The sequence below is a fragment of the Rana temporaria genome, chromosome 5 (genome assembly GCF_905171775.1).
Source record: "Rana temporaria chromosome 5, aRanTem1.1, whole genome shotgun sequence".
Lineage (NCBI taxonomy): Eukaryota > Metazoa > Chordata > Amphibia > Anura > Ranidae > Rana > Rana temporaria.
Window position 1 is genome coordinate 274514819 of NC_053493.1, and position 24065 is coordinate 274538883.

At 40.6% G+C, this 24065-nt stretch overlaps 1 protein-coding gene across 6 annotated transcripts in view; it reads left to right on the forward strand.

The window, feature by feature from the left end:
- ZNF516 (zinc finger protein 516) overlaps nucleotides 1-24065 on the forward strand; it is a 130122-nt gene that overhangs the window by 66719 nt on the left and 39338 nt on the right. For all 6 annotated transcript variants that reach the window (XM_040353877.1, XM_040353876.1, XM_040353873.1 and 3 more), the window contains one exon: nucleotides 21836-23749. In XM_040353877.1, the coding sequence (XP_040209811.1) occupies nucleotides 21982-23749 (1768 nt within the window). In that variant the 5' untranslated portion in view covers nucleotides 21836-21981. The remainder of the gene's footprint in view (nucleotides 1-21835; nucleotides 23750-24065) is intronic.

Sequence of the window (24065 nt, forward strand, 5' to 3'; positions counted from 1 at the left end):
TGTTGTGGGGAGGAGCCAAAACAGTCGCTGAGGGACCCCAGAAGACCAGGATCGGGGCCACTCTGTGCAAAACGAACTGCACAGTGGAGGCAAGTATGATATGTTTGTTGTTTAAAAAAAAACAAAAAACCTTTACAACCCCTTAACTTTAACTGACCTTTTTTTTTATAGTGTGGTATAGAAAGTATATTGACTAGTACCTGATTGATGTCGTGGGGCAATAGATTTACTTTCCCCCATATGCGAGTTCATATGTGCAGTACAAGTTTATATTTATTATTAGTGAGACTTTGTTTTTTGTGGGTTTTTTTTTTATATTGCATTGGGTGCCGGTGGGTATCAGCCATTCCAACATCTCCCCATATGCCATGGAGATTGGGGGGGAAGATGGTCTGTAGCTCAGATCGGGAATGCAACCTAAAGTGACAACATTTCTTCTCTGATATGGTACAACAAATAAGGGTTGTCGTACAAGGGCAGGAAGTGTATTGCTGGCTGGATTCAGCAGGTGAAAAGAGAGGGGCTAAAAAAGCCTGATCAAGGAATACTAATTCAGCCACCACATCTAATAAACTGCAGGATTATCAATTTTTGGTTGAGATGCACTTTAAGGCCCCTTTACAGGGGCGGAAGTTCACCTGTCAATATTTCAGGCAGACCCGATACAACCCTCTATCCTTATGGAGTGGCGGGTGTAAATTGACTTGTGTCTTGCGCTACAAGTGCACTCGCTGTATATCCGAGGGGCACACGCAAGGAAATTAAACTGCATTTTAGCTTTCACATGATTTGATGATGGAAATCGGCAGAGCTTCCCCTCAGATCTGCAGCGACTGCACTTGTAGTGCACAGTGGGTTTGCCTTTAGTAAATCAACCCCATTGTCTTTACTAGTGGTTTAGAACAATCTTTTGAATAACCCAGTGCTGTGATTGTGCATGAGAAAACCCTACATGCATTACTATAAAGATTCTATACATACAATTTAAAAATGTTATAAAACAGTTTAAACATAGCTTTTCAAAACCTATAAGCTCTAAATGTATAAACTGTTTTATATAATTTTTAAGCTGTATGTATAGAATCTTTATAGTAATGCATGTAGGCTTTTCTCATGCACAATCACAGCACTGTCTGTTATTGGAAAGATTGTTCTAAACCACTAGTAAAGATATTGTTTTATCTGATGGGGCATCCGACATAAAAGGCAAACCGTCCTGAATTTTTACTGTACCGAATGTTTACTTCATAATAATGCACTAATATGTACACTTGTGTAGTATAATAAAAGATTGTTCTTGTTTTGCTGTTATTTCATGTACGGGACAGTAGTCCCATGAAAGCGCACTTATCAGTATGCTAGGTGTTGGGATCCGCATCTGCATTACTTGGCTACAGTAGCAGATTATTGGAGGTGTATGTATTGTTTTCCTCAAAGTATGCAATGCGAGCTTTAAAAGGTGTTTGCTCAACTTTCACAGCTTTCAGCTAAATGTTTATTGGCAGGGCTGTCCACAGAATTTCACTGGGAGACGTGCAATTAGACTCAACTTTTGTCCAGTGCTAATCAACGGTAACTGAGGACCCCAATTCATGTTTTGCACATCTAACAGCCAATATTAACTGGCTTGTTGGAGCAGAAACAATGGTTTGAGTTTACAGGATTGAATTGATCTGAATGTCAGCTGATCTGCCAAACTTAGTGCAATTTTTTAATCTTTTAAATAAGTAGTACTACCCCCTCCATCTGAAAAATGTCAGCACAAATCACAAGGCATCTAGGCTTGTATTCCCCCACTTGCAAGCCATGTTGACCAGTCCTTTCAACCTGAAAGAATTAGTCTGAAGTTTAAGGGAACGGTTCAAATTCAATGACTGGCTGTATTTGCGGCTGCTATATGCTATGCTATGGTACTCTTGATTAGTGTTCAGGGATGTATGCCCCAAGCGCTGAATTCCTATGCTGAGGGCATACGTCCCTAAATATCTGTACCACTTGGAACCACATCCAACCACCGCCTTTTTCAGCCTGTCAATGATTTTGACAAGCTGCCAGGATCTGATTGTGTGCTGCTCCCATGCTTCCCTTTATAAATTTTCAGTTTTTATATGAGGCAAATTGCCTATGTGCATGAGACCTTACACTGAGCTCTGCAGTATTGCGCACAGTTAAATAGTTGTTAAGGTTTAATAAAGACACCAGTCCATCCTGTGCAGGTGTGTGTGCTCATGCCAGAAATCATATCCCATATCCCTGTATAATGTGCTCGCTAAGATGCTCCAGCAGACTACGACACTGTCCCTTTCTCTCCAAAGCTCCAGGCTATGGGTGTTTCCTTGGCATCATCATGTACAGTGCAGGGCTATTAAAGAGGAAGTTAACCCTGATGGGTCTTACTTCCCCTTTATTTCCCTGCAAAGGTAGAGCATAATGGGCTACTTTGCATAGTTGCCCATTATGTGTGACTTGCCTGAAACCGAAGCCTGCGATGTTGCCACTAGCAGCGAGCGTCCATCTTCACCCCTCTTCCTTCTGGGGCCGCGAACTCCGGATCTGTGACTGGCCGGAGTTGCGTGACGTCGCTCCCGCCCATGCGTGTGAGAGCCGCCAGTCACGGCATGGCCTACTTTAGAAACGTCACGATTGCCGTTTATAAAGTGCGCCTGCACCGTAGACATTGGCACATGTCTCTATTGTAAATATCTCCTAAACCGTGGAGGTTTAGGAGATATTTCCAGCATCTACAGGTAAGCCTTAATCTAGGCTTACCTGTAGGTAAAAGTGGTTGTACAGGGTGTAAAACCACTTTAAACCTGTATGTGGAGGGGATGAGCCTTTTTTCAAGCCCAGACTTGACCCAATAGTCCAGGAAAAGATTCCTAAATTGTGTTTGAGGGGGATGTCGATGGCTATAATTGCCCTCTATTAACTGGGTCAATTAAGTCTGTAAAAAATAAATAAAAGATATTTTACCTGTCCTTTCTCCTAAAGATTCAGCACACATGGGCATATTGAATGATATCCGTATAGCAGGAGAGCCACACACTGGTGTAGTCCTTTTATATTAGGCTTAGATCTCTGTGAGTGTACCACTTTAATGTTCAAGTTTTGCACTTCCAAAACAAGAGTTTGGCAAAAGTAGGTTTTCAGTAGTTAGCTTCTTCTATTACTCTCAGTGCCAGTTCACACATGGGTGGCTTCAAAGTCGTCCGACTCTGAAGCTGCCCTGCACAGCACGACTTCAGCGCGGCTCGCAAAATTGCTTCTGCATAGAAGTCAATGCAAGTTGCCCCAAAGTAGTACAGGGACCCTTTTCGAAGTCGGAGCGACGTGAGTCGCTCCTATTAGAACGGTTCCATTGCAATGCATGTAGTGCGACTTTCAGGTGGCCAAGTCGCCTGACAGCTTGTCCCTGTGTGAACCTGGCACTCGCTGACACTGTTAGGCTGCATTCACACCTGAGCGTAGCGTTTTTGGTCATTTGGTATTCACACGTTTGCATACAGCGTCGTCCGATATTTTTGAACTTTAACATTTTTTATTTTAGCCAATAGGAAAAATGATCATCTTTTCATCACTTGTTGCTGTTTGTGGATTTTTTTATCTTCTGCCTGGGTGAAATGTTCTATTGATTAAAGCGACAAAACACCCGTAGAAACGCTCGTTGTCGCGCTAGACGCTTGAATCGAGCGTTTCCATTACTTTCTATGGGAATACAAATGTTCTAAAACGCACAAATCCACCCAATTCGCGCAAAAAAAAAGGGTCTGGAACTTGTTTGAGCTTCAGGCGTTCGGTGTCGGGCGTTTTGGAGTGGAGATGTGAACCATCTCCATAGAGAATAATGTATTTTTTCCCCTCTAGCGTTTTGGAGCTTCACGCTTCAGGCGACAAAACGCTCAGGTGTGAATGCAGCCTTAATCTCGTATTGTGATACAATTGAATTGCATATCAGGATTCTCTTTTTAGTAGAAACCAGGGATCGCAGCGTGTGAAAATAATAGGTAAACATGGTTGCTTTTATGTGACTGGTTTATAAAATATTAACACATAACGACAATATTACTTACAGTAGGATGAACACTTTATTCACTTTAGCATAAAATGTAAAAACTGTTTTATGCTCAAGTTGATTTATAACTTATGCAAGGTACGATAGTTATGCGAGTTCTGTGTAAGTTCACCTTGCATATTTTTCCGTAAAGGCGAATTTGTTATTTTTTTAAAGGCTAGATTCACATTAAAAAAAATTGCACATATTTTTGCAGGGTAAAATTTTTTTTTTTTTTACACCGGAACCTGCAAAGCATTGTACCAGCGATCATCGGATGGTGGGTGCAGTACCAATATCCTGCAGACTCTTCTTCCAGCTCCCTGCCCATAACAAGCTATGGGCTTTAAGTTTGAGGACTGAAGGAAGTGTCCACGGACTATGAATGTGGTGATTACTGCACTTGTATTCTATTGAGAACTACAAGTCCCTCTGCTGTGGTAGAAGACATGTCTTGTAGTTCATTCACAGATAAAAACCTTCTGAGTGCAGCGCTCCTTCTTTATCTTTTTTACCTGAGCCTGATCTCAATCCAGTGATGTACACAGGAGCCCAAGGCTCTAACTGCTTTCACACTCAATAGTTTGTGCCTGCTAATTTAAAAATGCAGATTACTCAGAGGTCCTTTCTGCTTTTGCATATATTAGCCGGAGTGTGTTGCCTGATGTCCCCTTGCTTTTATTTAGTGCTATTTATGAATAATTGGGCCTTCAGGGGAAAAAAAAAAAAAAATCTTAGTTTTGTTTTCACAAGATCTGTACTTTCACTGTCCAGAGCATGTCTGGCATGTTCTCATAGGCAGCAAACCATAACAGATAAAAAGTAATCCAGTGTTTTAAATGTATTCCTAGGACAACTTGTAACATACTGTGATTAAAGAACACCTGCTATTAGAGAAGTATGAGGTCAAAAAAAAAAAAAAAAAAATTGCATAACTAATGTCTATCTACATATTTTCATTTTTTTTTCTTCTTGCTCCTCTCCTAGCGGATTTTCTTTACATACCTACCTGCACTCCCACCTTTAGCTGGCCATGCACTATGTTGTGTGTGTGTGTGTGTGTGTGTGTTTTTTTTTTATTATTGACAAGGGTTTCCTTTGATCATGCTTTATAGCACATATTGACAAATCCCCCTGCTGGCCTACTGTATTCCGCCAAACCGTCAATCGAAGGCTGTTGGGCAGGAGGGTGGTGAAGTGACAGGGCCACCTACAAAGCAATTTTTGTCAGGAACTGGCAAAAATTTAATCAGCCAGCTTTAGAAACCACACTTTTATTTCTATTTCAAGGAATGTAAACATCCATTGTAATAGGAATAGTGCGTTACAGGTCCTCTTTATGGAGAGATCTGGGGTCAAAACCCCCACATCTCTCCTAAAGCTGGAAAGCTTGAGAAAAACAAAACGGGACAATCTTGGCTTTCCAGCAGAGTATATGGCAGTATTTACAACTGCCAGGCCAGGCGTGACGTCATCATGTCGTGCCCTGGCCTCCGAGAGTCATAGAGATGACTGGGGACCATCTGTTCCCTGGAAATCTCTATGGTCATCTTCTGCCAGCAGAGCATTCATTCTCTGGCTCGCTGATCGCACAGACGAGCCGGTAAAAGCACCGTAGGGCTTTAAGAGCTGCCGCTATGATTGTTCTTGCGGTGCAGGGAATCGTCGGCTGAAGGGAACGATACCGGGAGGAAGGCAGTGTGAACAAACTATGAAAGTGCTAATCCATGCGCTCGCAGTTCATTAAAACTGCAAGCCCATCAGCTGCGGCAGCAGACCGGACTTAGTTTCTTTATTCGCAGATTCCTGTGAATTAATGATTTGGCTGTGTGGGTGGAGCCCCACACAGCCACATTGTTTTCAAAATGTGATAGCGGTTGTCACACTGAGGGGCAGAGGGGCACTAGAACATGTTACATGTTGCACCCCTATCACAGGTGTAACATGTATCACATTCAAAATGGTCAACTTATCCCTTTATCCCTTTTTTTTTGTTTGGAAAGGTCCTGACTTTAACCAGTCATTGTTGCTTTAAAAATTGATGTACTTATTTGGATCTTTACATATAAATGTGCACATGTATAAGTAAAGTATATAGATAGGGCTTACTATCATAGATTTGGTTACACTGACATTTTGCTTTTCTTTCATCTAATCTAATTGGACCTAATGCATTTCTGGAAACAGATGGCAAGGTTGCATTGGTATTAATTGGTGTCTGTGCTGCTTTTGTTTGTTTTTTTTCTCCTGATTCCTCCTCTGATAATGGTTTTGGAAAAAGTTTCCAGGCATCTTGCATTCAATCACAGGGTCATTAAGTAATCCATGCTTATTTGTTGTGTAACAGGATTTACTTGTATGGTAGAAACAGGGCCTGTTGCATTAAAGAGCCATTGTTAATTTATGGTTTAACAGCAAATTTTTTTTCCTTTAGTTTCCAAAAGATCTTAGTCACTCTACGCAGGTGTGTCAGGGTTTGGTAATATAGTATATATTCTTCTATTCCGGTATTAAGAAAAATGCTCTAGAAGTGATATTTGTGTGTGTATTATAAATATATGGTATGTGTGTGTGTGTGTGTGTGATTGTGTATGTGTATATATAATATATATATATATATATATCTTACACATTCTCGCTCTCTAATATACACACACACATATCGATAGATAGAGATTATATATATATATATATATATATATATATAATCTCTATCTATCGATGTGTGTGTGTATATATATTAGAGAGCGAGAATGTATGTGTGTGTGTGTGTGTGTGTATGTATATATATATATATATATATATATATATATATATATATATATATATATATATATATATACACATACACATACACATACACATACACATACACATATATACACACACACACACACACACTCGAAGTGGGGCTACATGTGTGACAAGTTCCAGGTCCCCAAAGTCACCGGAAAAATTACTGTTTAACATGGGAGTCTATGGAAGGGGTGCCCAGGTTTGAAAAATCGGTGCTCTCCGGCCGTAGGTTCCCCGGACAACAAACTTTGCACACATGTAGAGGAAGAGTGAGGATACATTTGTGCCAAGGTTGGGGTCCAGGGGACCTACGGCTGGCCAGTACCGGGTCCTCAAATTCTGGGAGATCAGGCGCAAAAAGGTGACTCAAGTATAAGCCGAGGGGGGCATTTTCAGCATAAAAAAATGTGCTGAAAAACTCGGCTTATACTTTGGTATATACAGTAATTATTATTTTTATTTTTTTTGTGCAAACTGTTGTACATCCAACTACCTCCTTTTTTTATAGATCCTTAACTTTTCATTTGCACAGCAGAAGAGAACAGAATTTCAACAGTTTTAACTTTGTACCCCACGCCCGTGATTAATAACCATCATCAGATCTGCAGCTGCAGAGGGTACATTTTCTGAAATGGAAGACCTGAAATGGCTGTGCAGTTCTGCTCCAGTAGCTTGAGCCTACTAAGAAATTCAGTTAGTAGTCAGATCTGGTATCACTATACATTGTTTTAGGCCAGAGTACAGCTAACAAGTCTATTTAATTTGATGTTAAATTCAGTCAGTCGAGTATGTGTACTTTTTGAACCGGAGGGACTGAAAACCAAAAAATCACAAGTAAATGTATTTATTTCAGTCACTTGTATAGCACCATCAGTTTGCGCAGTGCTTTACATATACATGGTACATTCACACCAGTCCCTGCCCTCAAGGAGCTTACAATGTAAGGTCCCTAACACACATTCGTACATACACATGCTAGGGCCATTTAGACAGTACATGCTTGTTTATGTAAAAGTTTTGCATAAGTTGATACTTTTTGTGTTGTATTTTAATCTCATAACTGATGTGAAAAACTATACCCCATGGAAATTGTAAATTTTTCATCATATTTGAACAGGAGAATATTAGAGATTTATTCAAACAATGCCTACAGATTTATGTGATTTTATATTTGAACAAATGACACGTACAAATTTAGATTATGTGAATGTAAAGACAATGTCAAATAATGAAAATTCCGATTTACCACTTGGAAATGGTACATCCCTACACTTACCACCACTTTAAAAGCCACATAATTTTAATCGGTTGTTGCAGATTTTGTGCCAATGATTCGATTCTCCTTCGGGAGTATGCACATGGAATCTGTCCTCCTTTTTAAACCTCAAATATCTTGTTCTGGTTTTTTTCTTTGCTGTTGACATGTAGTGTCATTCCAAGATCAAAAGATTTCTCAAAGGCCCCCTAGGTCTTGGATTTAAAAAAAATCAAGAATTTTCCATACAATCCGTTCACAGTAAGGAAAATATTCTACAAGTGACCTAGACTTTTAATAACTTCTAATTTGTCTGCAACTGGCAGGCCCAGAGAATTCACCCCAAGGCCTGACCATTTAATGTCAAAAGATGTCTCCAAGAACCAAACATTCATTGTAGGATCTGCGGTTGTCATAGTATATGCTTCTACAGTCAGACATTGCTTTAACCACTTAAGACCCGAAACAATATGCAGCTAAAGGACCTTTCCCCTTTTTGCGATTCGGCACTGCGTCGCTTTAACTGACAATTGCGCGGTCGTGCGACGTGGCTTCCAAACAAAATTGTCTTCCCACAAATAAAGCTTTTTTTGGTGGTATTTGATCACCTCTGCGGTTTTTATTTTTTGCGCTATAAACAAAAATAGAGCAACAATTTTTTTTTACTTTTTGCTATAATAAATATCCCCCAAAAATATATGTTTTTTTTCCCCCTCAGTTTAGGCCAATACGTATTCTACCTTTTTTTGGTAAAAAAAAATCGCAATAAGCGCTTAACAATTGGTTTGCGCAAATGTTATAGCGTTTACAAAATAGGGGATAGTTTTATGGCATTTTTATTAATATTTTTTTTTTTTTTACTACTAATGGCGGAGATCAGCGGGTTTTTTTTTCGTGACTGCGATATAATGGCGGACACATCGGACTATTTTGACACATTTTTGGGACCATTGTCATTTTCACAAAAAGCAAAAAGATCTATAAAAATGCATTGATTACTGTGAAAATGACAATTGCCATTTATGGGTTAACCACTAGGGGGCGCTGTAGGGGTTATGTGTGACCTCATATGTGTTTCTAACTGTAGGGGGCGGGGCTGGACTTGTGACATCATTGATCGTCTTTCCCTATATCAGGTAATAGACGATCAGTGACACTGCCACTGTGAAGAACGGGGAAGGTGTGTTTACACACACCTCTCTCCGTTCTTCAGCTCCTGTGACCGATCGCGGGACACCGGTGGCGATCAGGTCCCACGGTCACGGAGCTTCTGACCCACGGCTGGGCACTTAAAGGGGACGTACCCATACGTGATTGTGCTCAGCCGTGCCATTCTGCTGACGTTTTTTTTTATGTCACAATGTAGAGTATACGATTTCCTATCGTCTGTGCCCAGTCTTGCCACACAGAGTTAATCCAGCTCTGACCAATCCTCTTTTATTGTTCAGTGAAATAAAACAGACTTGCAGAGAAAAACCTTAGTCCGTTCCACCCCCTTGCTGGGATTTTTTTTACATGACTATATTAACCATTACATTTTATTTTTGATGATTTGAATGAATACCTTGCTGGGTTACCGAACTGGACTGCTCACAGTTCAGTATTAATATCTATAAAAAGCCAAGTACTACAAGAGTTTGTAGAAGTTAACAGGGTCCTATTGGGGGAAAGGCTCAGCTCATGTACCACCTTTTGGTTGCCCCATTGTGATGATATCTTAATGCAGAAAATGCTAAACGGATGTATTGGGTCTTCCATGGCAGAGTTATGCAGGGAAACTACAAGATCAGAGACCTCAGATCAAGCACAGCAGATGCATATGGTAGTGCCCCTGTGCCAGCCTTGCCAACTTGTATTTCACTCCGCATGCTTGCATTACAGGAGGTTCACAGCTAGCCAGCAAACCCTTCATGGGGAAGAGGGGATTGATGTGGCTGCTCAGAAAGGGATACATGCTTGCATGAACTCGGGTAAATTGACAGATTTATTTTTTGTCTAAATTATTTAAGTTCCTGGATTAAGTTTACTGACAATTATAGTGGAAAGTAGAACATATTTCCCTACTGAAATATGAAAAGTTTACAAAAAGCCACTTTCATAGCAAAAGTTAAAATGGTTAAAAACATCCCTGTCAGTGAGATGGAGGACTGGAACATGTGCCCCTCAGACGTCTGTTACATGAACCTATGCTTATGCACTTTGGTATTTTAGAAAGTCAGGAGAAGTTGCGAAAGCTTTGAGCAGGGCCTAAACAGGGAGGGGTGTCTTGATGGGAGCATAAAATGGAATTTACTATTAACCTTACGGAAAGTTACTACAACCTTGCGAGACACGTAGCTGCTGCAACACAACAGAATTCATCATGGGGGGGGGGGGATGGGTCGGGAGAGAGGGCACACGCATGGTTACAATTTTAATTATTCTAAAAGGCTATGTGACCTGCTTTTTGTGTTTTATTTTTTATGTGAATACTTTAGTGAAGGCAAAAAGCATATATTTATTTCCATAATATTTAATATGTATTTTTGTTTTCAAATGAAATCTCCAGAAGTCAGAGGTTTCAAACTTCAGTTCTCGGCTTTTTTACTTGCATAATACAGTTTTATAATGACTAGTAGAGTTCTGGAAATGGACACATATCTTAAGTATTTCTTACAGTCTGTAACCACTTAAGTATCGGCTCCTGTACATATATGTCAGCACTTTAAAGATGGATATCTCTGTAACTGCAGCAACTGATGCCACAACCAAGATATCATCTTTTCAGTGGCTGTTTACGATAATGGTGGTCTCTGCAGATTCGCCGCAAGATCACTGATATCGGCGGAGGGAGAGGGCCCCCCCTCGGCGGAGGCGTTTGTTGGCAGCGGAGGCGATTGGGACCTGTCAGTGGCTGGGTATGGATACGAGTAAGGGCAAGATGGCCCCCACCTGTCTCCATACCATACCATAGCAGGGCAGAAGAGACTTCAAAACGTCACTTCCACCCATACATCTTAAAGGGACATTTTTTTGTTGTAATTTTCTCAAATGACAATTTCTTTTTATTTCTTTATTGCACGCAAGTCCAAATATGAGATCTGAGGTCTTGACGGTTTTAAAATCAGTAAAATAAATAAGAAAAAATAAATTAAATTCCCCCGTACCGACGAGCTCGCGCGCAGAAGCAAACGCATACGTGAGCAGCGCCTGCATGTGAAAATGGTGTTCAAAACCACACATGTGAGATATCGCTGCGATCGTTGGAGCGAGAGTAATAATTGTAGCCCTAGACCTCCTCGGTAACACAAAACATGCAACCTGTAGAACTTTGTAAGGGACCTTCAGAAATGCAGATTGTCATAAGCAGCTATTTGTGTGGCTTATTCCTAATTTGTGCTTAAAGTGGCTCTAGAGGTAAGTTTTTTTTTTTTTTTTCCTTAATGCATTCTATCCGTTAAGGCAAAATCCTCCTGCAAGCATCTCCCCTCCCTCCTGCATGGGTTTGCAAAAGAGCATTGCTGATCCTCCTCATCTGGGGTCCCTTGCTGGTGTTCTTGGCTCCTCTCCTCTTCTCAGAATTCCCTCATGGCAAACCCCTTGCTATGTGTGGACTCGATCCCAAGCTGCATTGCATGTATTTATTGACACATGCAGTGATGCTCAGTTCCACCCCCTGTTTACAGTATTGGAGTGACCGCAGCAGGAACCAATGGCTTCTGCTGCTGCTGAGCCTCCTGTGAGAAGAAGGGAGAAAGGAGCATCACTGCATAGTGTTGGATCGAGATGGGACTCAGGTAAGCATTTAAGAGGGGCTGGGTGAGCTGACATTGAAAGGTTTATTATAGTGCTGTCAGTTAAACGCGCTATTAACGGCGTTAACGCAAACCCATGTTAACGCCGTCAATTTTTTTATCGCGCGATTAACGAGGCGGGGTTCGGGGGTTATACCGGGATGATGCCTGCAGCCGCAGGCATCATCCCGGTACCGTTGTTTAGAGCGGGCGATCGGCTATCCAAACATAACAACTGATGCGGCTAAAAGCCGCTCGGTTGTTATGCCGGAGGAGCGGGAGGGGACATCCCCCCCCCTCCCGCCGCCTTTCGCCGCTCTGACCGGGCCTCCCGTCCCACCGGGAGACCAGATCCTAGATCCGCCGCCTTCTGTGTTCAGGCGGAGACTGACACTAAGCCGTAAGCGGCTTTGATTCAGTCTCCGCATTGAAACCATGGAAGCGGGGTCATGACGTCACTTCCGGGTTTCTCGGCTGCCAATGGCGCCGGATTTAAAAAAGTACACAGTATTCAGAATCGCCGTTTTCGGCGATCTGAATACTTTGAAGTGCAAAGGAGGGCTCGGAGGTCTTTTAGACCCCCGATCCCTCCATAAAGAGTACCTGTCACCACCTATTGCTGTCACAAGGGATGTTTACATTCCTTGTGACAGCAATAAAAGTGATCAAAATGTAAAAAAATAAAAAAACACAATTTAATATTATAAAAAAAAAATAAATAAATAAGAAAACAAAAAAAAAATGTTTTAAAGGGTGAACCTCCTTAATCGCGCGATTAATCGTGAGTTAACTATGACATTAATGCGATTTAATCGCGATTAAAAATTTTAATTGCTTGACAGCACTAGTTTATTACCTTAATGCAGAGAATATATGAAGATAAACAACCTTTTACCTTCTTGGAATCGCTTCCATATAAACCACCATACATATTCTATGTAATTTCTGTTGTGAAAGGTGGAAGTGTTTACAGAAAATCTTTCCTTTGCAAACCACTTCTGGAAATGCTAGTTTCCTGGCTGTTAGGTTGAACCTTTGACCTCCTGAGTCTTGGATCTGGTACAACTATGCAGACCTTAAATTTAGAAATGTTCTTTTGCATTCTAACTCAATGTAATAACACCGTTGAATCAATTTAGTTGATTTACTAAAACTGGAGAGTGCAAAATGTGGTACAGCTCTGCATAGAAACCAATCAACTTCCTGTTTTGTTTGTCAAAGCTTAATTAAACTAGCTAAAGTTAGATGCTGATTGGCTGCCGTTCACAGCTACACCAGATTTTGCACTCTCAAGTTTTAGGAAGTCCTATGTCGGATGTGAAGCCAACCTTTTTAGAATGTGCAATGGCAGCCTCCATATTCTCTGAAGCCTCGTACACACAACCGAGAAACTCGACGGGCGCAACACATAGTTTTGTATGTCGAGTGCCTTGTTAGGCTGTCGAGGATCTCGGCAAGCCAAATTTCCCCATTCCCGTCGAGGAAAAAGACATGCTCTCTTTTTTGGCTCGACGAGATCCTCGACAGTTTCCTCATCAAAGTGTACACACGACCGGTTTCCTCGGCAAAAATAAAAATACCAGCAAGTTTCTCGGTCGCGTGTACGAGGTCTAAGTGCAACCTAGGCTCTCTGATCCTCTCTCAAATGGAACTGGCCTGAAAACTGGTCATCGGACCAATTCTGAATGCTGTGGGTCTTTTTTTTTCTTCAGGCAGAGTAGACCTTGCTTGTGACGTTCCCCTAAGGGTAGCTTTTTATTTTATTTAAATAATAATTTGGCATAGATTTGGGCTTTCGGCCACCTTCTGACCTGAACAGCATCGGATAGATTGGGTGGCTTCACAATGGTTATTTTTATTGTCGCGCTTTTGCATGCGTTCAGCTACTAGTGATAAAACACACTAATGACAGAGGCAAATCATATTCCTGTCACACCATTAAACTCTCTTGAGGGTGAGTTATATTAAGTTATATTCCTTGTCAGTGAACACTCTTCAGTATGTACTGGCGAGTTACAACACAATCAAAATTCCTTTTATATTTATATTTTTAATTGAGTTTAGTTCCTTGTATCTCTAACAGTGCTGTTCAGTGTAGCCTATGCTTTATATTCGCATGGCTTACAGATGTGTTCACAGGAGTAACTGTCTTCTAAAATCCTTATCTGTCTCCTAGCAATACAAGGCAAATCTGCTCACAACATTAATACTGAGCAAATTTACCAGGAGACAAGGGATTCTGTTTGTGTTGGGGAGTGCATTAGCAACAAGCCATGATTAACGCTGTTTATATACTGCTCTGCTGTATACCATTACAAGCAGTAGTCTTGTCAGCAAGCCGAAACATCTGTTTTCCTAGGTAGCTAAGAAATCATTGGCACTAGGGATGCTCCTTCCCTTTGTCTGAAACATCTATTGTTGGACGAGGGCTGAAAATATTAAAGGCAGCATATATCGATTATATTTTACTTTAAAATATAGTATTTGTCTTTTGACTACTATCAGTTTTTGGTACTACCTTTTTCCCCATTTTTTAATGTTTTTCAAAATCAAGTCATGGCACCTTTTTGGTAAATTAGGGCATGACCCCAAAGCACCAAAGAGGTGAAAAAATGCTGACGCCTAGCTGTTATTTCACCACATCCAACCTGCATTCTAATCACAGGCATGTTGGGGGGAAAAAAAACAAGGTAGGATTAAAATGAAGTTACATAATATGCTTGTCATAGCTTGTTGTGTTTGTAACTGTACTGATTTATGCCTTTGTCTCTAAGCTGCTGATGCACAATGCAGTCCGTGCAGGTAGACTCAGTCACAAGTAATATCTAGGTCACATTGACTGCTGTATTATGGAATACCTGGAAAGCGTGTGGCTTTTCTGCACAGGATAGTGTTTAAATACACTGCTGCTTAAGCAGAACTGTTAATACCCCATTGTTTTTATGCACAGAACCCTTTTCTATACAGTATAATTGCAGTAAGCAGTGGGTGTAATATTTTTGTAGTGAACAGCTGGCAGAAATACGGCAGCTGCATCAGTCAGGTAATTGTGCTGTTGTCCACAGTTCTGTTTTTGTTTGGTAATGTTTAACAGCGTTTAATGGATCATTGCTCTGGATTTTACCTCCTCAATATGTTAAAACGGCATGAGATTGCTCACCCCTACGTGTGTGTATGTTAACTATGCATATTTTTTTTTTTTTTTTTTTTTTTATTCTAAACAACCAGTTGTTGGCAAGAGTTTCTATTTGATGGTAATTTGTGACTTATTACATGTGAGCTTTGGAAACTTCAGGCAGAGCTTTCAATTTGTCAGATAAGAGTCTTCATTTAGCTTGGCATGTGTATTCTGAAAAGTAACTTGCCTAAACAAAACGTTCACGTTCTGATGGCTACCTATGACTTTTCTAAAAGTTTTTTTTTTTTAAAGATTTTCTGTAGTACAATAGTTTAAACAAGTGGTAGCCATATTGAAGATGCCTAATGAGGTCCTTTTGTAAATTAAAATTACTCCAATGTTTGATTTCCTTTTAGACTTATGTCCCGTAAACACGATCCGAATATCGTACGAAAATCAGATCGTTTGGCTTTTGAGAGCCGATCAGACAAGCAGGGCTGTGGAGTCGGAGTCGAGGAGTCGGAGTCGGGGGAAATTTTGGGTACCTGGAGTCGGCAAACAATGCACCGACTCCGACTCCTACTAAATTTAGATTGTAATAAAAAAAAAAAAAAGCAAGTTTAAATGTCCCAACTTGCAAAAAGTTATAATTAATGACTTCTCTACTGTAAGAATAAAGACCAATGCATGCAGTGCCTCACGTAACCGCAAAACGAACACGTTAAGTGACCGTGAAGAAGCATGCTTTTCATGTGCTTCACTATATGGCACGCAACGCACAATTAGGAGCTGCAATACTTATACTTTCCATAGTGTTGTGTTCTGCTTTTACAGGGAACGCAGCGTCCATGTGTAACCTAGCCTCTCACTGATAAGGGATTAAATAAATATGTTTTTTGCAGGACTAGAGAGTGAGACACTTGTATAAGTGAAGGGAATGGAGGGCCAATAGTTCAAGACTGAAGCTGTAAACCATTGGAAAAACTGCTGTCATTTAGCTAAGGCTATAAAAACTTGTAAACTCCGATTGTTGGCTTAAACTTTAAACATGACTATGGGAAATTTTTTTTTATCAAACTTTATTTTCATTGTGTTTGTCTTTTGCTTAAACTGTGCAATACAGTAGACTGTTGGCTTCCCAGCCAGTAGTCCTGTGGTAGGTTGCGTTTCTTTCCCTCAAGGAATGTATAAAAAATACATTTGCATATTAATACAGAGGAGTCGGAGTCGGAAGTACATAAAACTGAGGAGTCGGAACATTTATCTACCGACTCCACAGCCCTGCAGACAAGCACGAAAATTTTCTTTGTACGATACCAGATCTTACGATTTTCGTTTAGTCGGTATAGTTGTTGTCCGACAATACAATACAAATACATTACAACACATGGCATCACTTCCGATTTTTAGTTTTTTTTTTTCTTCTGTCATACGAGAATTTTTGTGACTTTATTCGTACGACCTGTCATACGATATTCGGATTGTGTGTACAGGCCATTAGACATTGACCATTATAAAACTCTTTTAACGCCTCTGTGGAAAAAGTGTGCTTTTAGGCCCCTTGTAGTGCGTTGGCAGCTTATTCAAATAAATTGGATGCTCTAACTCAACATTCGTTAACGAGTAACATAAAGGATGTTAATGTACCAGAATGTATAGGCCCTGGATGGGAAATATATTAACCTAGGGACTATATTTGCCAGTGTATTGGAGTTTTGCGTGGTAATTTCTGTTGCCTGGTATCCAAGCATCTAGATCTTTCAGATTTGCTAAATCTTGGATTTTTGCCCACTCTGGTTGAGCAGCCGGTGCTTATGTGTGGGTACCTTTTTAAAGCACACCTGCCATGTCTGATTAGCAATAGGAATACGTTCATACTTGTACATATTCTTGAGTGCCACAGAAGCCCAAAATCCTGTTGCACTATGATGTGTAAATTGTAACACTTTGTATTGTTAAAGGTTGGCACACTGACCACCCAACTCCTGCATGTTCCTGTTGACTAATAAGGCCATAAATCCTTGTAATGGGTAAGCAAGAAACGTTCTTGAGAATTTACATATTAGAGTACCACATAATTCAGCCACTCTGGATAATGTTTTCTATTTTTATTGTTGGGAACTTGGTGAACTGGGGCAGCTGCCTCTTTTTGCCTTGTGGTAGAAATGTTAATAATCGCCAGGCGGGGTGACTTGAAAGGCACTGCGCCCCAATTTCTTTCCATGAGGCTGGCACTGTTGGGAAACCATATCCTAAATATATTTGGTCCTTTTGTAGGCAGGTTGAAATTATTCAGCACACTGTAGCATTCAACCCATTACATAAATTTTGTATACACCACAAAGCACCCTTACCCACGGCACAATTTCCCACCGACTACAGCATGCACCCTAATTTTCAGCACTGCACACCATGCACCCTGTTGTCCTTGGCACATAGCAATACATTTGGCATATTCAGCCACCCCAACTTATGTTCACCTTAGTGCACCAGTCAGTAGATCAGAAGCCCTGTAAAATTTTGAGCCTTTCTTTTTCCCAGATGCACCACCCATTTCTCCTGCATCACTTTCTTCCTATTCTACTCTAGCTACCCATACTACTGTTGAATGAATGTAGCACTGAATGATGCTGGAATACAGTGGTCTTGCCCTTGCATTCACTGTAAACTTACAGGAGAAAACAATATTTCAAATCACAAGGTAGTTCTTGAGGCCGCTCATAGAATGGAGGCCCAGTTTGGCTTCCCTTATGCAATCACTGCTTGTTTAAATTTGGGAAGCTATTGTACCCCCCAGCTCAAATTAAACATAACTTCCAAATATGAAAACAAAATTGTATTGGAAGTATGAACTGTTCTTTACAGAAGAAAGTAATTGGAGTTTATACAGGTCATAGAATGTTGTTGTGAATTCTTTCCAAACCAATGTCTTTGAAATAAAAACATGAGGGCCCTATTAATCTATATATTTGGTGGTTTATCATTGCTCTACATCTAGAAGACATAGTAAGCCCTTATTATGTTTCCTTTTAAGGGGGAAGGTTTGCACCATTTTTTTTTTTCTTTAAATATGATACAAACCTTAAAAGTGAATTACCGTATTTGTTTTTACCCATGGTAAGCGCTTTGTCAAGGGTGAATGTCATTGATGTCAATGGTTTCTAAATACGGTATGGATAGCTTATGGTAACAGACGTTAAAGACTGCAAGGAAAAAAAAGACAAAAGATGGAAAGTGTGACCTAACATTGCGCTTTGTTTTTTAGGCACCGTACAGAGTTGTAACATTTTTTTTATTTCTACTTTTGCAATTCCAGTCCTGTATTTTTGTATATTAGGATGGTATATAGGTGTTATCCAGACATCAATGCAGTAGTTAATATTAACAAAACCATAGCTTTTACAACCATGACAGTTACTGCAGTGTCTATACCTCTGTTTATTTTGCAATAGTGTACATAGAGATCCTTTTATATGGTTCTTGGTATGAGAGTAGACATGTATTTTGTTCATAATGGATTATTGATTGGCCTGACAGCAGCAGAAGCCCTGAGGTTGTCATCAATGGTACATACTCTTCCAATAGTGAATGCATCATTTCATGTGGCAAGTCGGGACTCTGAATTATAAACTGATAATTGTTTATCTTGCATTCATTGGTTGTGATGACATGGGCTTTTCTTTATTAACAGATGCCTTGACCAAGCTGTAGATGAACCACTTTTTGTTTTGGATACATATTTGGAGAACATTATTAGCATTTTAGCTGTAGAAATGCCCTCTGCAAATGTTTCTGTTGTCTTGCACGGAATAATTGGTGCCTCCTGAACTCAAAGTGTTTGTATTGCACATAGAGGCAAATTAGTCCGCCTTATAGTGCAGGTCAGAAAATTTAAAACAACTAAAACATTATAAAGTGTTTCCTCTTGTTTGAGCTATGGTGTTAGTTGATAAACTATTCTATGTTCATTAATGCTGGAACCCAGTTCCATCACAATTAACTAGAGTAAAGCCAACCAAACATTGATCAAAATTTAGTTGGTTAAGCAAGAACCGGGCAAATTGCGATCCATTTATAGGCAGGCTGGTTTTATACAAGTCCCATCTATTGATTGTCTTTTGTGTACAACCAGCCAGTTGGAAAATGTTCTCTCGATCAGTGCTGCCGGTTATGTCCATTCAGTCCTGAGATTTGGACATCCCCATCATACAACATATACAAGTGGATTGCACAAGTTTAGAAAAGGAATACATTGGTGCCCCCTCTCAGCCTTCTAATTGGACAGCCTTTATTTTATTTTTTTAACAGCAATTTAATTTAATTTCGGCTCATCTCATTGACTCTCAGGCCCCTTCCACACAGGGTGGATCCATTTAGCGGAGTCCGCCAGCCCAGCGGGGGATCGCTCTGTTGATCTCAGCTGAGCTGGCGGATGACAGGTCCGTCTCTGATCACTGATCCGGGAGGGGCCTGACAGATTTTGCTGATTCCCATGGGGAGATCAGCAAGTCCGTTTTCAACAGATCTCATCTGATCTGATCCTCTAGAAGGATAGCTGAATGGTATCCATACGTCTGATTTTAGCGCTTCGGATGGCAGGCAGGTGTCAGCGGACACCTCACGAATCTGCCTGAAAAACAGACAGGCGGATCCGAGCGGGCTTGTCGTGTGAAAGGGGCCTTAGGCCTGCCTCTTGTTGTACCTGTGCTGCTATGTAGGTCATTGCAAGTGGCTGATACGAAGTCAAATTCAGGTAGTAACACTAGTTGCAATAAAGTAAAAGAAAAAAAAAAAGATTAATGAATATGGAGCTGCAATAGTTTTCTGGCCTCCGATGCTTTCCTCTTCTGTCTGAAGCTCTAAGTGTTGGGCGAACCTTCCCCATCCTCAAATACAGTACAGGACTACTGGTTCTGCATTGATGAAAACATCTGAGTTTGGCCCCCCTGCCCAAGAGAAAAGGCTTCAGGCGACTTGTGGTACAGCATGGTGAAAGCCGGTCAGAGTGAAGAATAAGGCAAGTGTGACCGCTTTAAAGCGGTAGTAAAACACGGACTTTAAAGCGATAAAGTCCGCTTGAGGATTTTTTTTTTTTTTTTTGCATACATGTAGCCTATAATAAGGCTTACCTGTAGGTAAAATGAATCTCTCTTAAAGGCACTGTTAAGGAGATATTCACACTGGATTCAGCCGGTGACGTCACCGACTCATGCGCTTTGATTATCTGGCATACTGTGATGGACCTTCAGAGCACCATGCATGTGCGGGAGTGGCATAATTGCGGCTCTGGCTACTTGCACAGCTGTGGTCCACGAACCCTTGAGGAATACCGGGGTAAGTATTTCACAATGTGATAGTATGCGATGCATACCAGAACCTTATGCAATTGTTTTACAGGGGAAAGTTTTCTTTATTTTATTTGTGTCTTCTTTTTACTGCAGCAGTTTACAACCACAAAAAAAAACCTGCAAGGCAATGGCATAATGTGTCTTTGGTTGTGTTTATTATTTTATTCAAAGGGAAGCGCGAATTCACCACTGCTTTACATAATGTGCTAGTACTAGCACATTATGAAATATGTATACTAGCACATTATGAACTACTTTAAAATGAAGCCATCCAGCAGTCACCCCGCTGACAGGGCTTCAATCTTCACCCTGTCTTCCTTCCTGGGTTTGCTGGCTGAGCTGTGATGACGTAACTCCTATGTACTCCTATGTATGTATGTATGTATGCAGTAGTCATGGTTTACAGCACAGAGTTCTAAAGAGATGGCATGGGCATTCTGTCCTTTCAGAGCGCATGCGCCGGTGATGCCACCGGCTACATCCAGTGTGAATATCTCCTAAACTCCGCAAGTTTAGGAAACAGCCTTATTTAGGAAACAGCCTTATTTTATGCTTACCTGTAGGTGGTACTGGTTTAAAAGCATTTTAGCTTCTTTAATTCTCGCAGTGTTTGTAGCTGCTGACTTAATTTTTTTTTTTTTTTTTTTTTTTAAGGCTGGAACACCGCTTTAAGTATACAGTATATTTAATGAAACGTTATTGAAAAGTAATGAGGCACATTTCAGTACAGTTTTTTTCACTGCAGCAGTGTTGTGATGCTGTGGTTCACATGGAAATTTGCCGCACTGAAAAAATACTGAGCTTAAAGTGTTACTAAACCCACAACAGTAAAATCTGTGTGCTTATGCAGAAGAGCTCTACTCACTGAGCTCTGCTGAGTGTAACTTTAGCCCCCCTTGTTTCTGACAGCTCAGACAAGCTTTATAAATTCTGGCCTTTGAACACAGGTAGAGAAGCGAAGACTGCACATAAACAGGTACACATTATGTAGAAGGATTTGTTTCATCTCTGTGTATTACCTGAGGCCAGTCACTTTACTGGATATATGTAAGGGTTTACAACTACTTAAGGGCTCTTCTGCCATTGTTAGAGTTATCCTAGATGAATAGACCTAATGTTTATTTTTTCCTGATGCATTGCTTTGTTTTTGTTTGTATTTGCAGATGTCCACTATCTGTGGATTTGTTTTGAAGTTGAAATCATGTACTGTATATTAGAAGCATAGACAAGGTTGCTGTTTATGTAAAAATCTTTTTATAAAGGACATGTTGCAGTGTGAAAAGTAATTCCAGAATCCCTTTCTTCAGGTTGTAGTAAAGGTTTTTACGGTATCTTTGAAGGGGGCAGGGTCTTGTGTTTTGTACATTGAATAATTGCTGTAGCAAAATCTTTGTTTAATGAATAATGCATTTTGTTTTTAGGCTTTTTATTTTTATGATTAATTAAAACACTATATTAATATTTTGGTTTCTCCCTTTTTGTTTTTTTTTATAGTATCCTGATGGAAGTAGTTGTGGGCATAAGTTTCTGAAGATCATTCTTGAAGCTATGCTGAACAAGTAGCATAAGGCTGAGTACACAACTCCACAGCCAACGTTTCCTATACTGATTTTGTCTCCCTGCCTCATGTTCCATTGCTAATGGAACGAAGGAAACCGATTGATATGGAACTACGTGAATCTGCTGCTAAGTCAAGTAAAAATGATGAAGATGACAGACCAACATCCTTCAGTTGTGTCATTTGTGGGAAAAGCTTTCCTTTCCAGAGCTCTCTTTCACAGCACATGCGAAAGCACACAGGTGAAAAGCCATATAAATGCCCATACTGTGACCATAGAGCTGCCCAGAAAGGTAATCTGAAGATACACCTGCGAACACATAGGACTGGTACTCTTGGCCAGGTCCAGGATGTGGAAATGGGAGAGTCACATGGAGAACTTGGAGCCTCTGAAGGAATGGGTGTGTGCGCAAGCCCAACTAAAAGCACGTCTGCTTGCAACAAAATTCTTAATGGCTCTTTGCAGTTAGAAGACTTGGAGGCAGCTGATGATAATAACAAGCCTGGTGACTACCATTGCATGTTCTGTAAAAACAAGTATGATAGAAAAAAAGAGCTCGACCAGCATCTTCTACAAGTTCACAAGCCATATAAATGCAGGTTCTGTAGTTACATGACTCTGCGAGAGGAGACCTTGTTAAACCACATTGAGAAGGATCATATCACAACAGCAATCCCATTAAACAGGGATGGATTCGCAGAGAATGGGAAAAATGATCTTAATTCAGGGGAATTTCCTTGTGAAATCTGTGGTCAAGCTTTTGGTCAGGCTTGGTTTCTTAAAGCCCACATGAAGAAGCATAGAGGATCATTTGACCATGGATGCCATATATGTGGCAGAAGATTTAAAGAGCCCTGGTTTTTGAAAAATCACATGAAATCTCATGGCCCCAAAACTGGGAACAAAAACAAACCCAAATCTGATACTGATCCGGTAGCCACTATTAATGATGTTGTTCAAGAGGAGACTATGATGACTGGCTTATGCCTCTATGAAGTTTGCGTGAAATGTGGAAACTTATTTACAAACTTAGAAAGTTTAAATGCACACAATTTAATCCACTGCAAAATAGAGGAAGGTTCTAGTGAAGACAAAACCACACAAAATACTGGTTTGCAAGATGTCAGTTCAGATGGACCAGGATCAAAACCATATTTCTTGGACTATCTGAAGCTACGGCCTTTAGAAGATACACTGAAATGCTCAGACATGCATCAAGGGAAGAGAGTTCCTGAACTTGACCCAATCAATAGCTATCAAGCTTGGCAGCTGGCCACAAAGGGCAAAGTTGCTGAGCCTACAGAATATGTGAAATATTTGGGATGGGATGAAACCTTGGCCGATGCAGATGTGTGTTATGACCGAGATAAAGGCGAATACAGTCTCGTCAATCAGGAGAAACGCAAACGAGAGCCTGAAGGTAACATCACCAGCAATCCAAAAAAACGGAGTTGCTCAAGTGGGGCTCGCCCCGAGAAAAGCAGCAGTGCTCAACCTGTCGAAAATGCTGTCGAAACGCCTACTGATTTGGAATTTAGGCCACCTTCACGCCAGAGCCGCAGGTCTTCTCAGAACAAATCCACTGAATGCTTTGAATGTGGGAAAATATTTCGAACATATCACCAAATGGTGCTTCATTCAAGAGTCCATCGAAAGGAACGTAGAAGTTTGAGTGAAAGCGGTTCGGTTACGCACACTGACCGCTATGGATCAAATAGTGAAGGCGACTCTGCTAGTAGACCCAGCAGTCCTGACTCTGCTTCCGCTCCAGAAGACTCTTTGGCTTCTGGCATTGGAGATGAAGGGGCTGATGATGACAGCTTTGAAGAATCGGCTACACCATCACCAGGTTGGTGCACACAGCCTATTGTTTGCAGTCATTGCATTATAAATTAAACTTGCTCAAAAAGCAGATATCGATATTTGGTGTGTCTGTTCAAGAGAACTTGTCCCAAGAAAACTGGCTACGTTTTATTCACCCTTAACTCAAAGTATAGATAGTATACACTTGGCAATGCAGTCTTTAAATAACACAACTGCTGTATTTATTCTATTTTATGTCACTGTGTTAGAGTTTCCTGTACAATAGCGAAGGGCTTCCCATAAAAATAGCGCTTACAGAATACTCATATCAAAATTAGAAGATGTATATCATGGGCCACCTA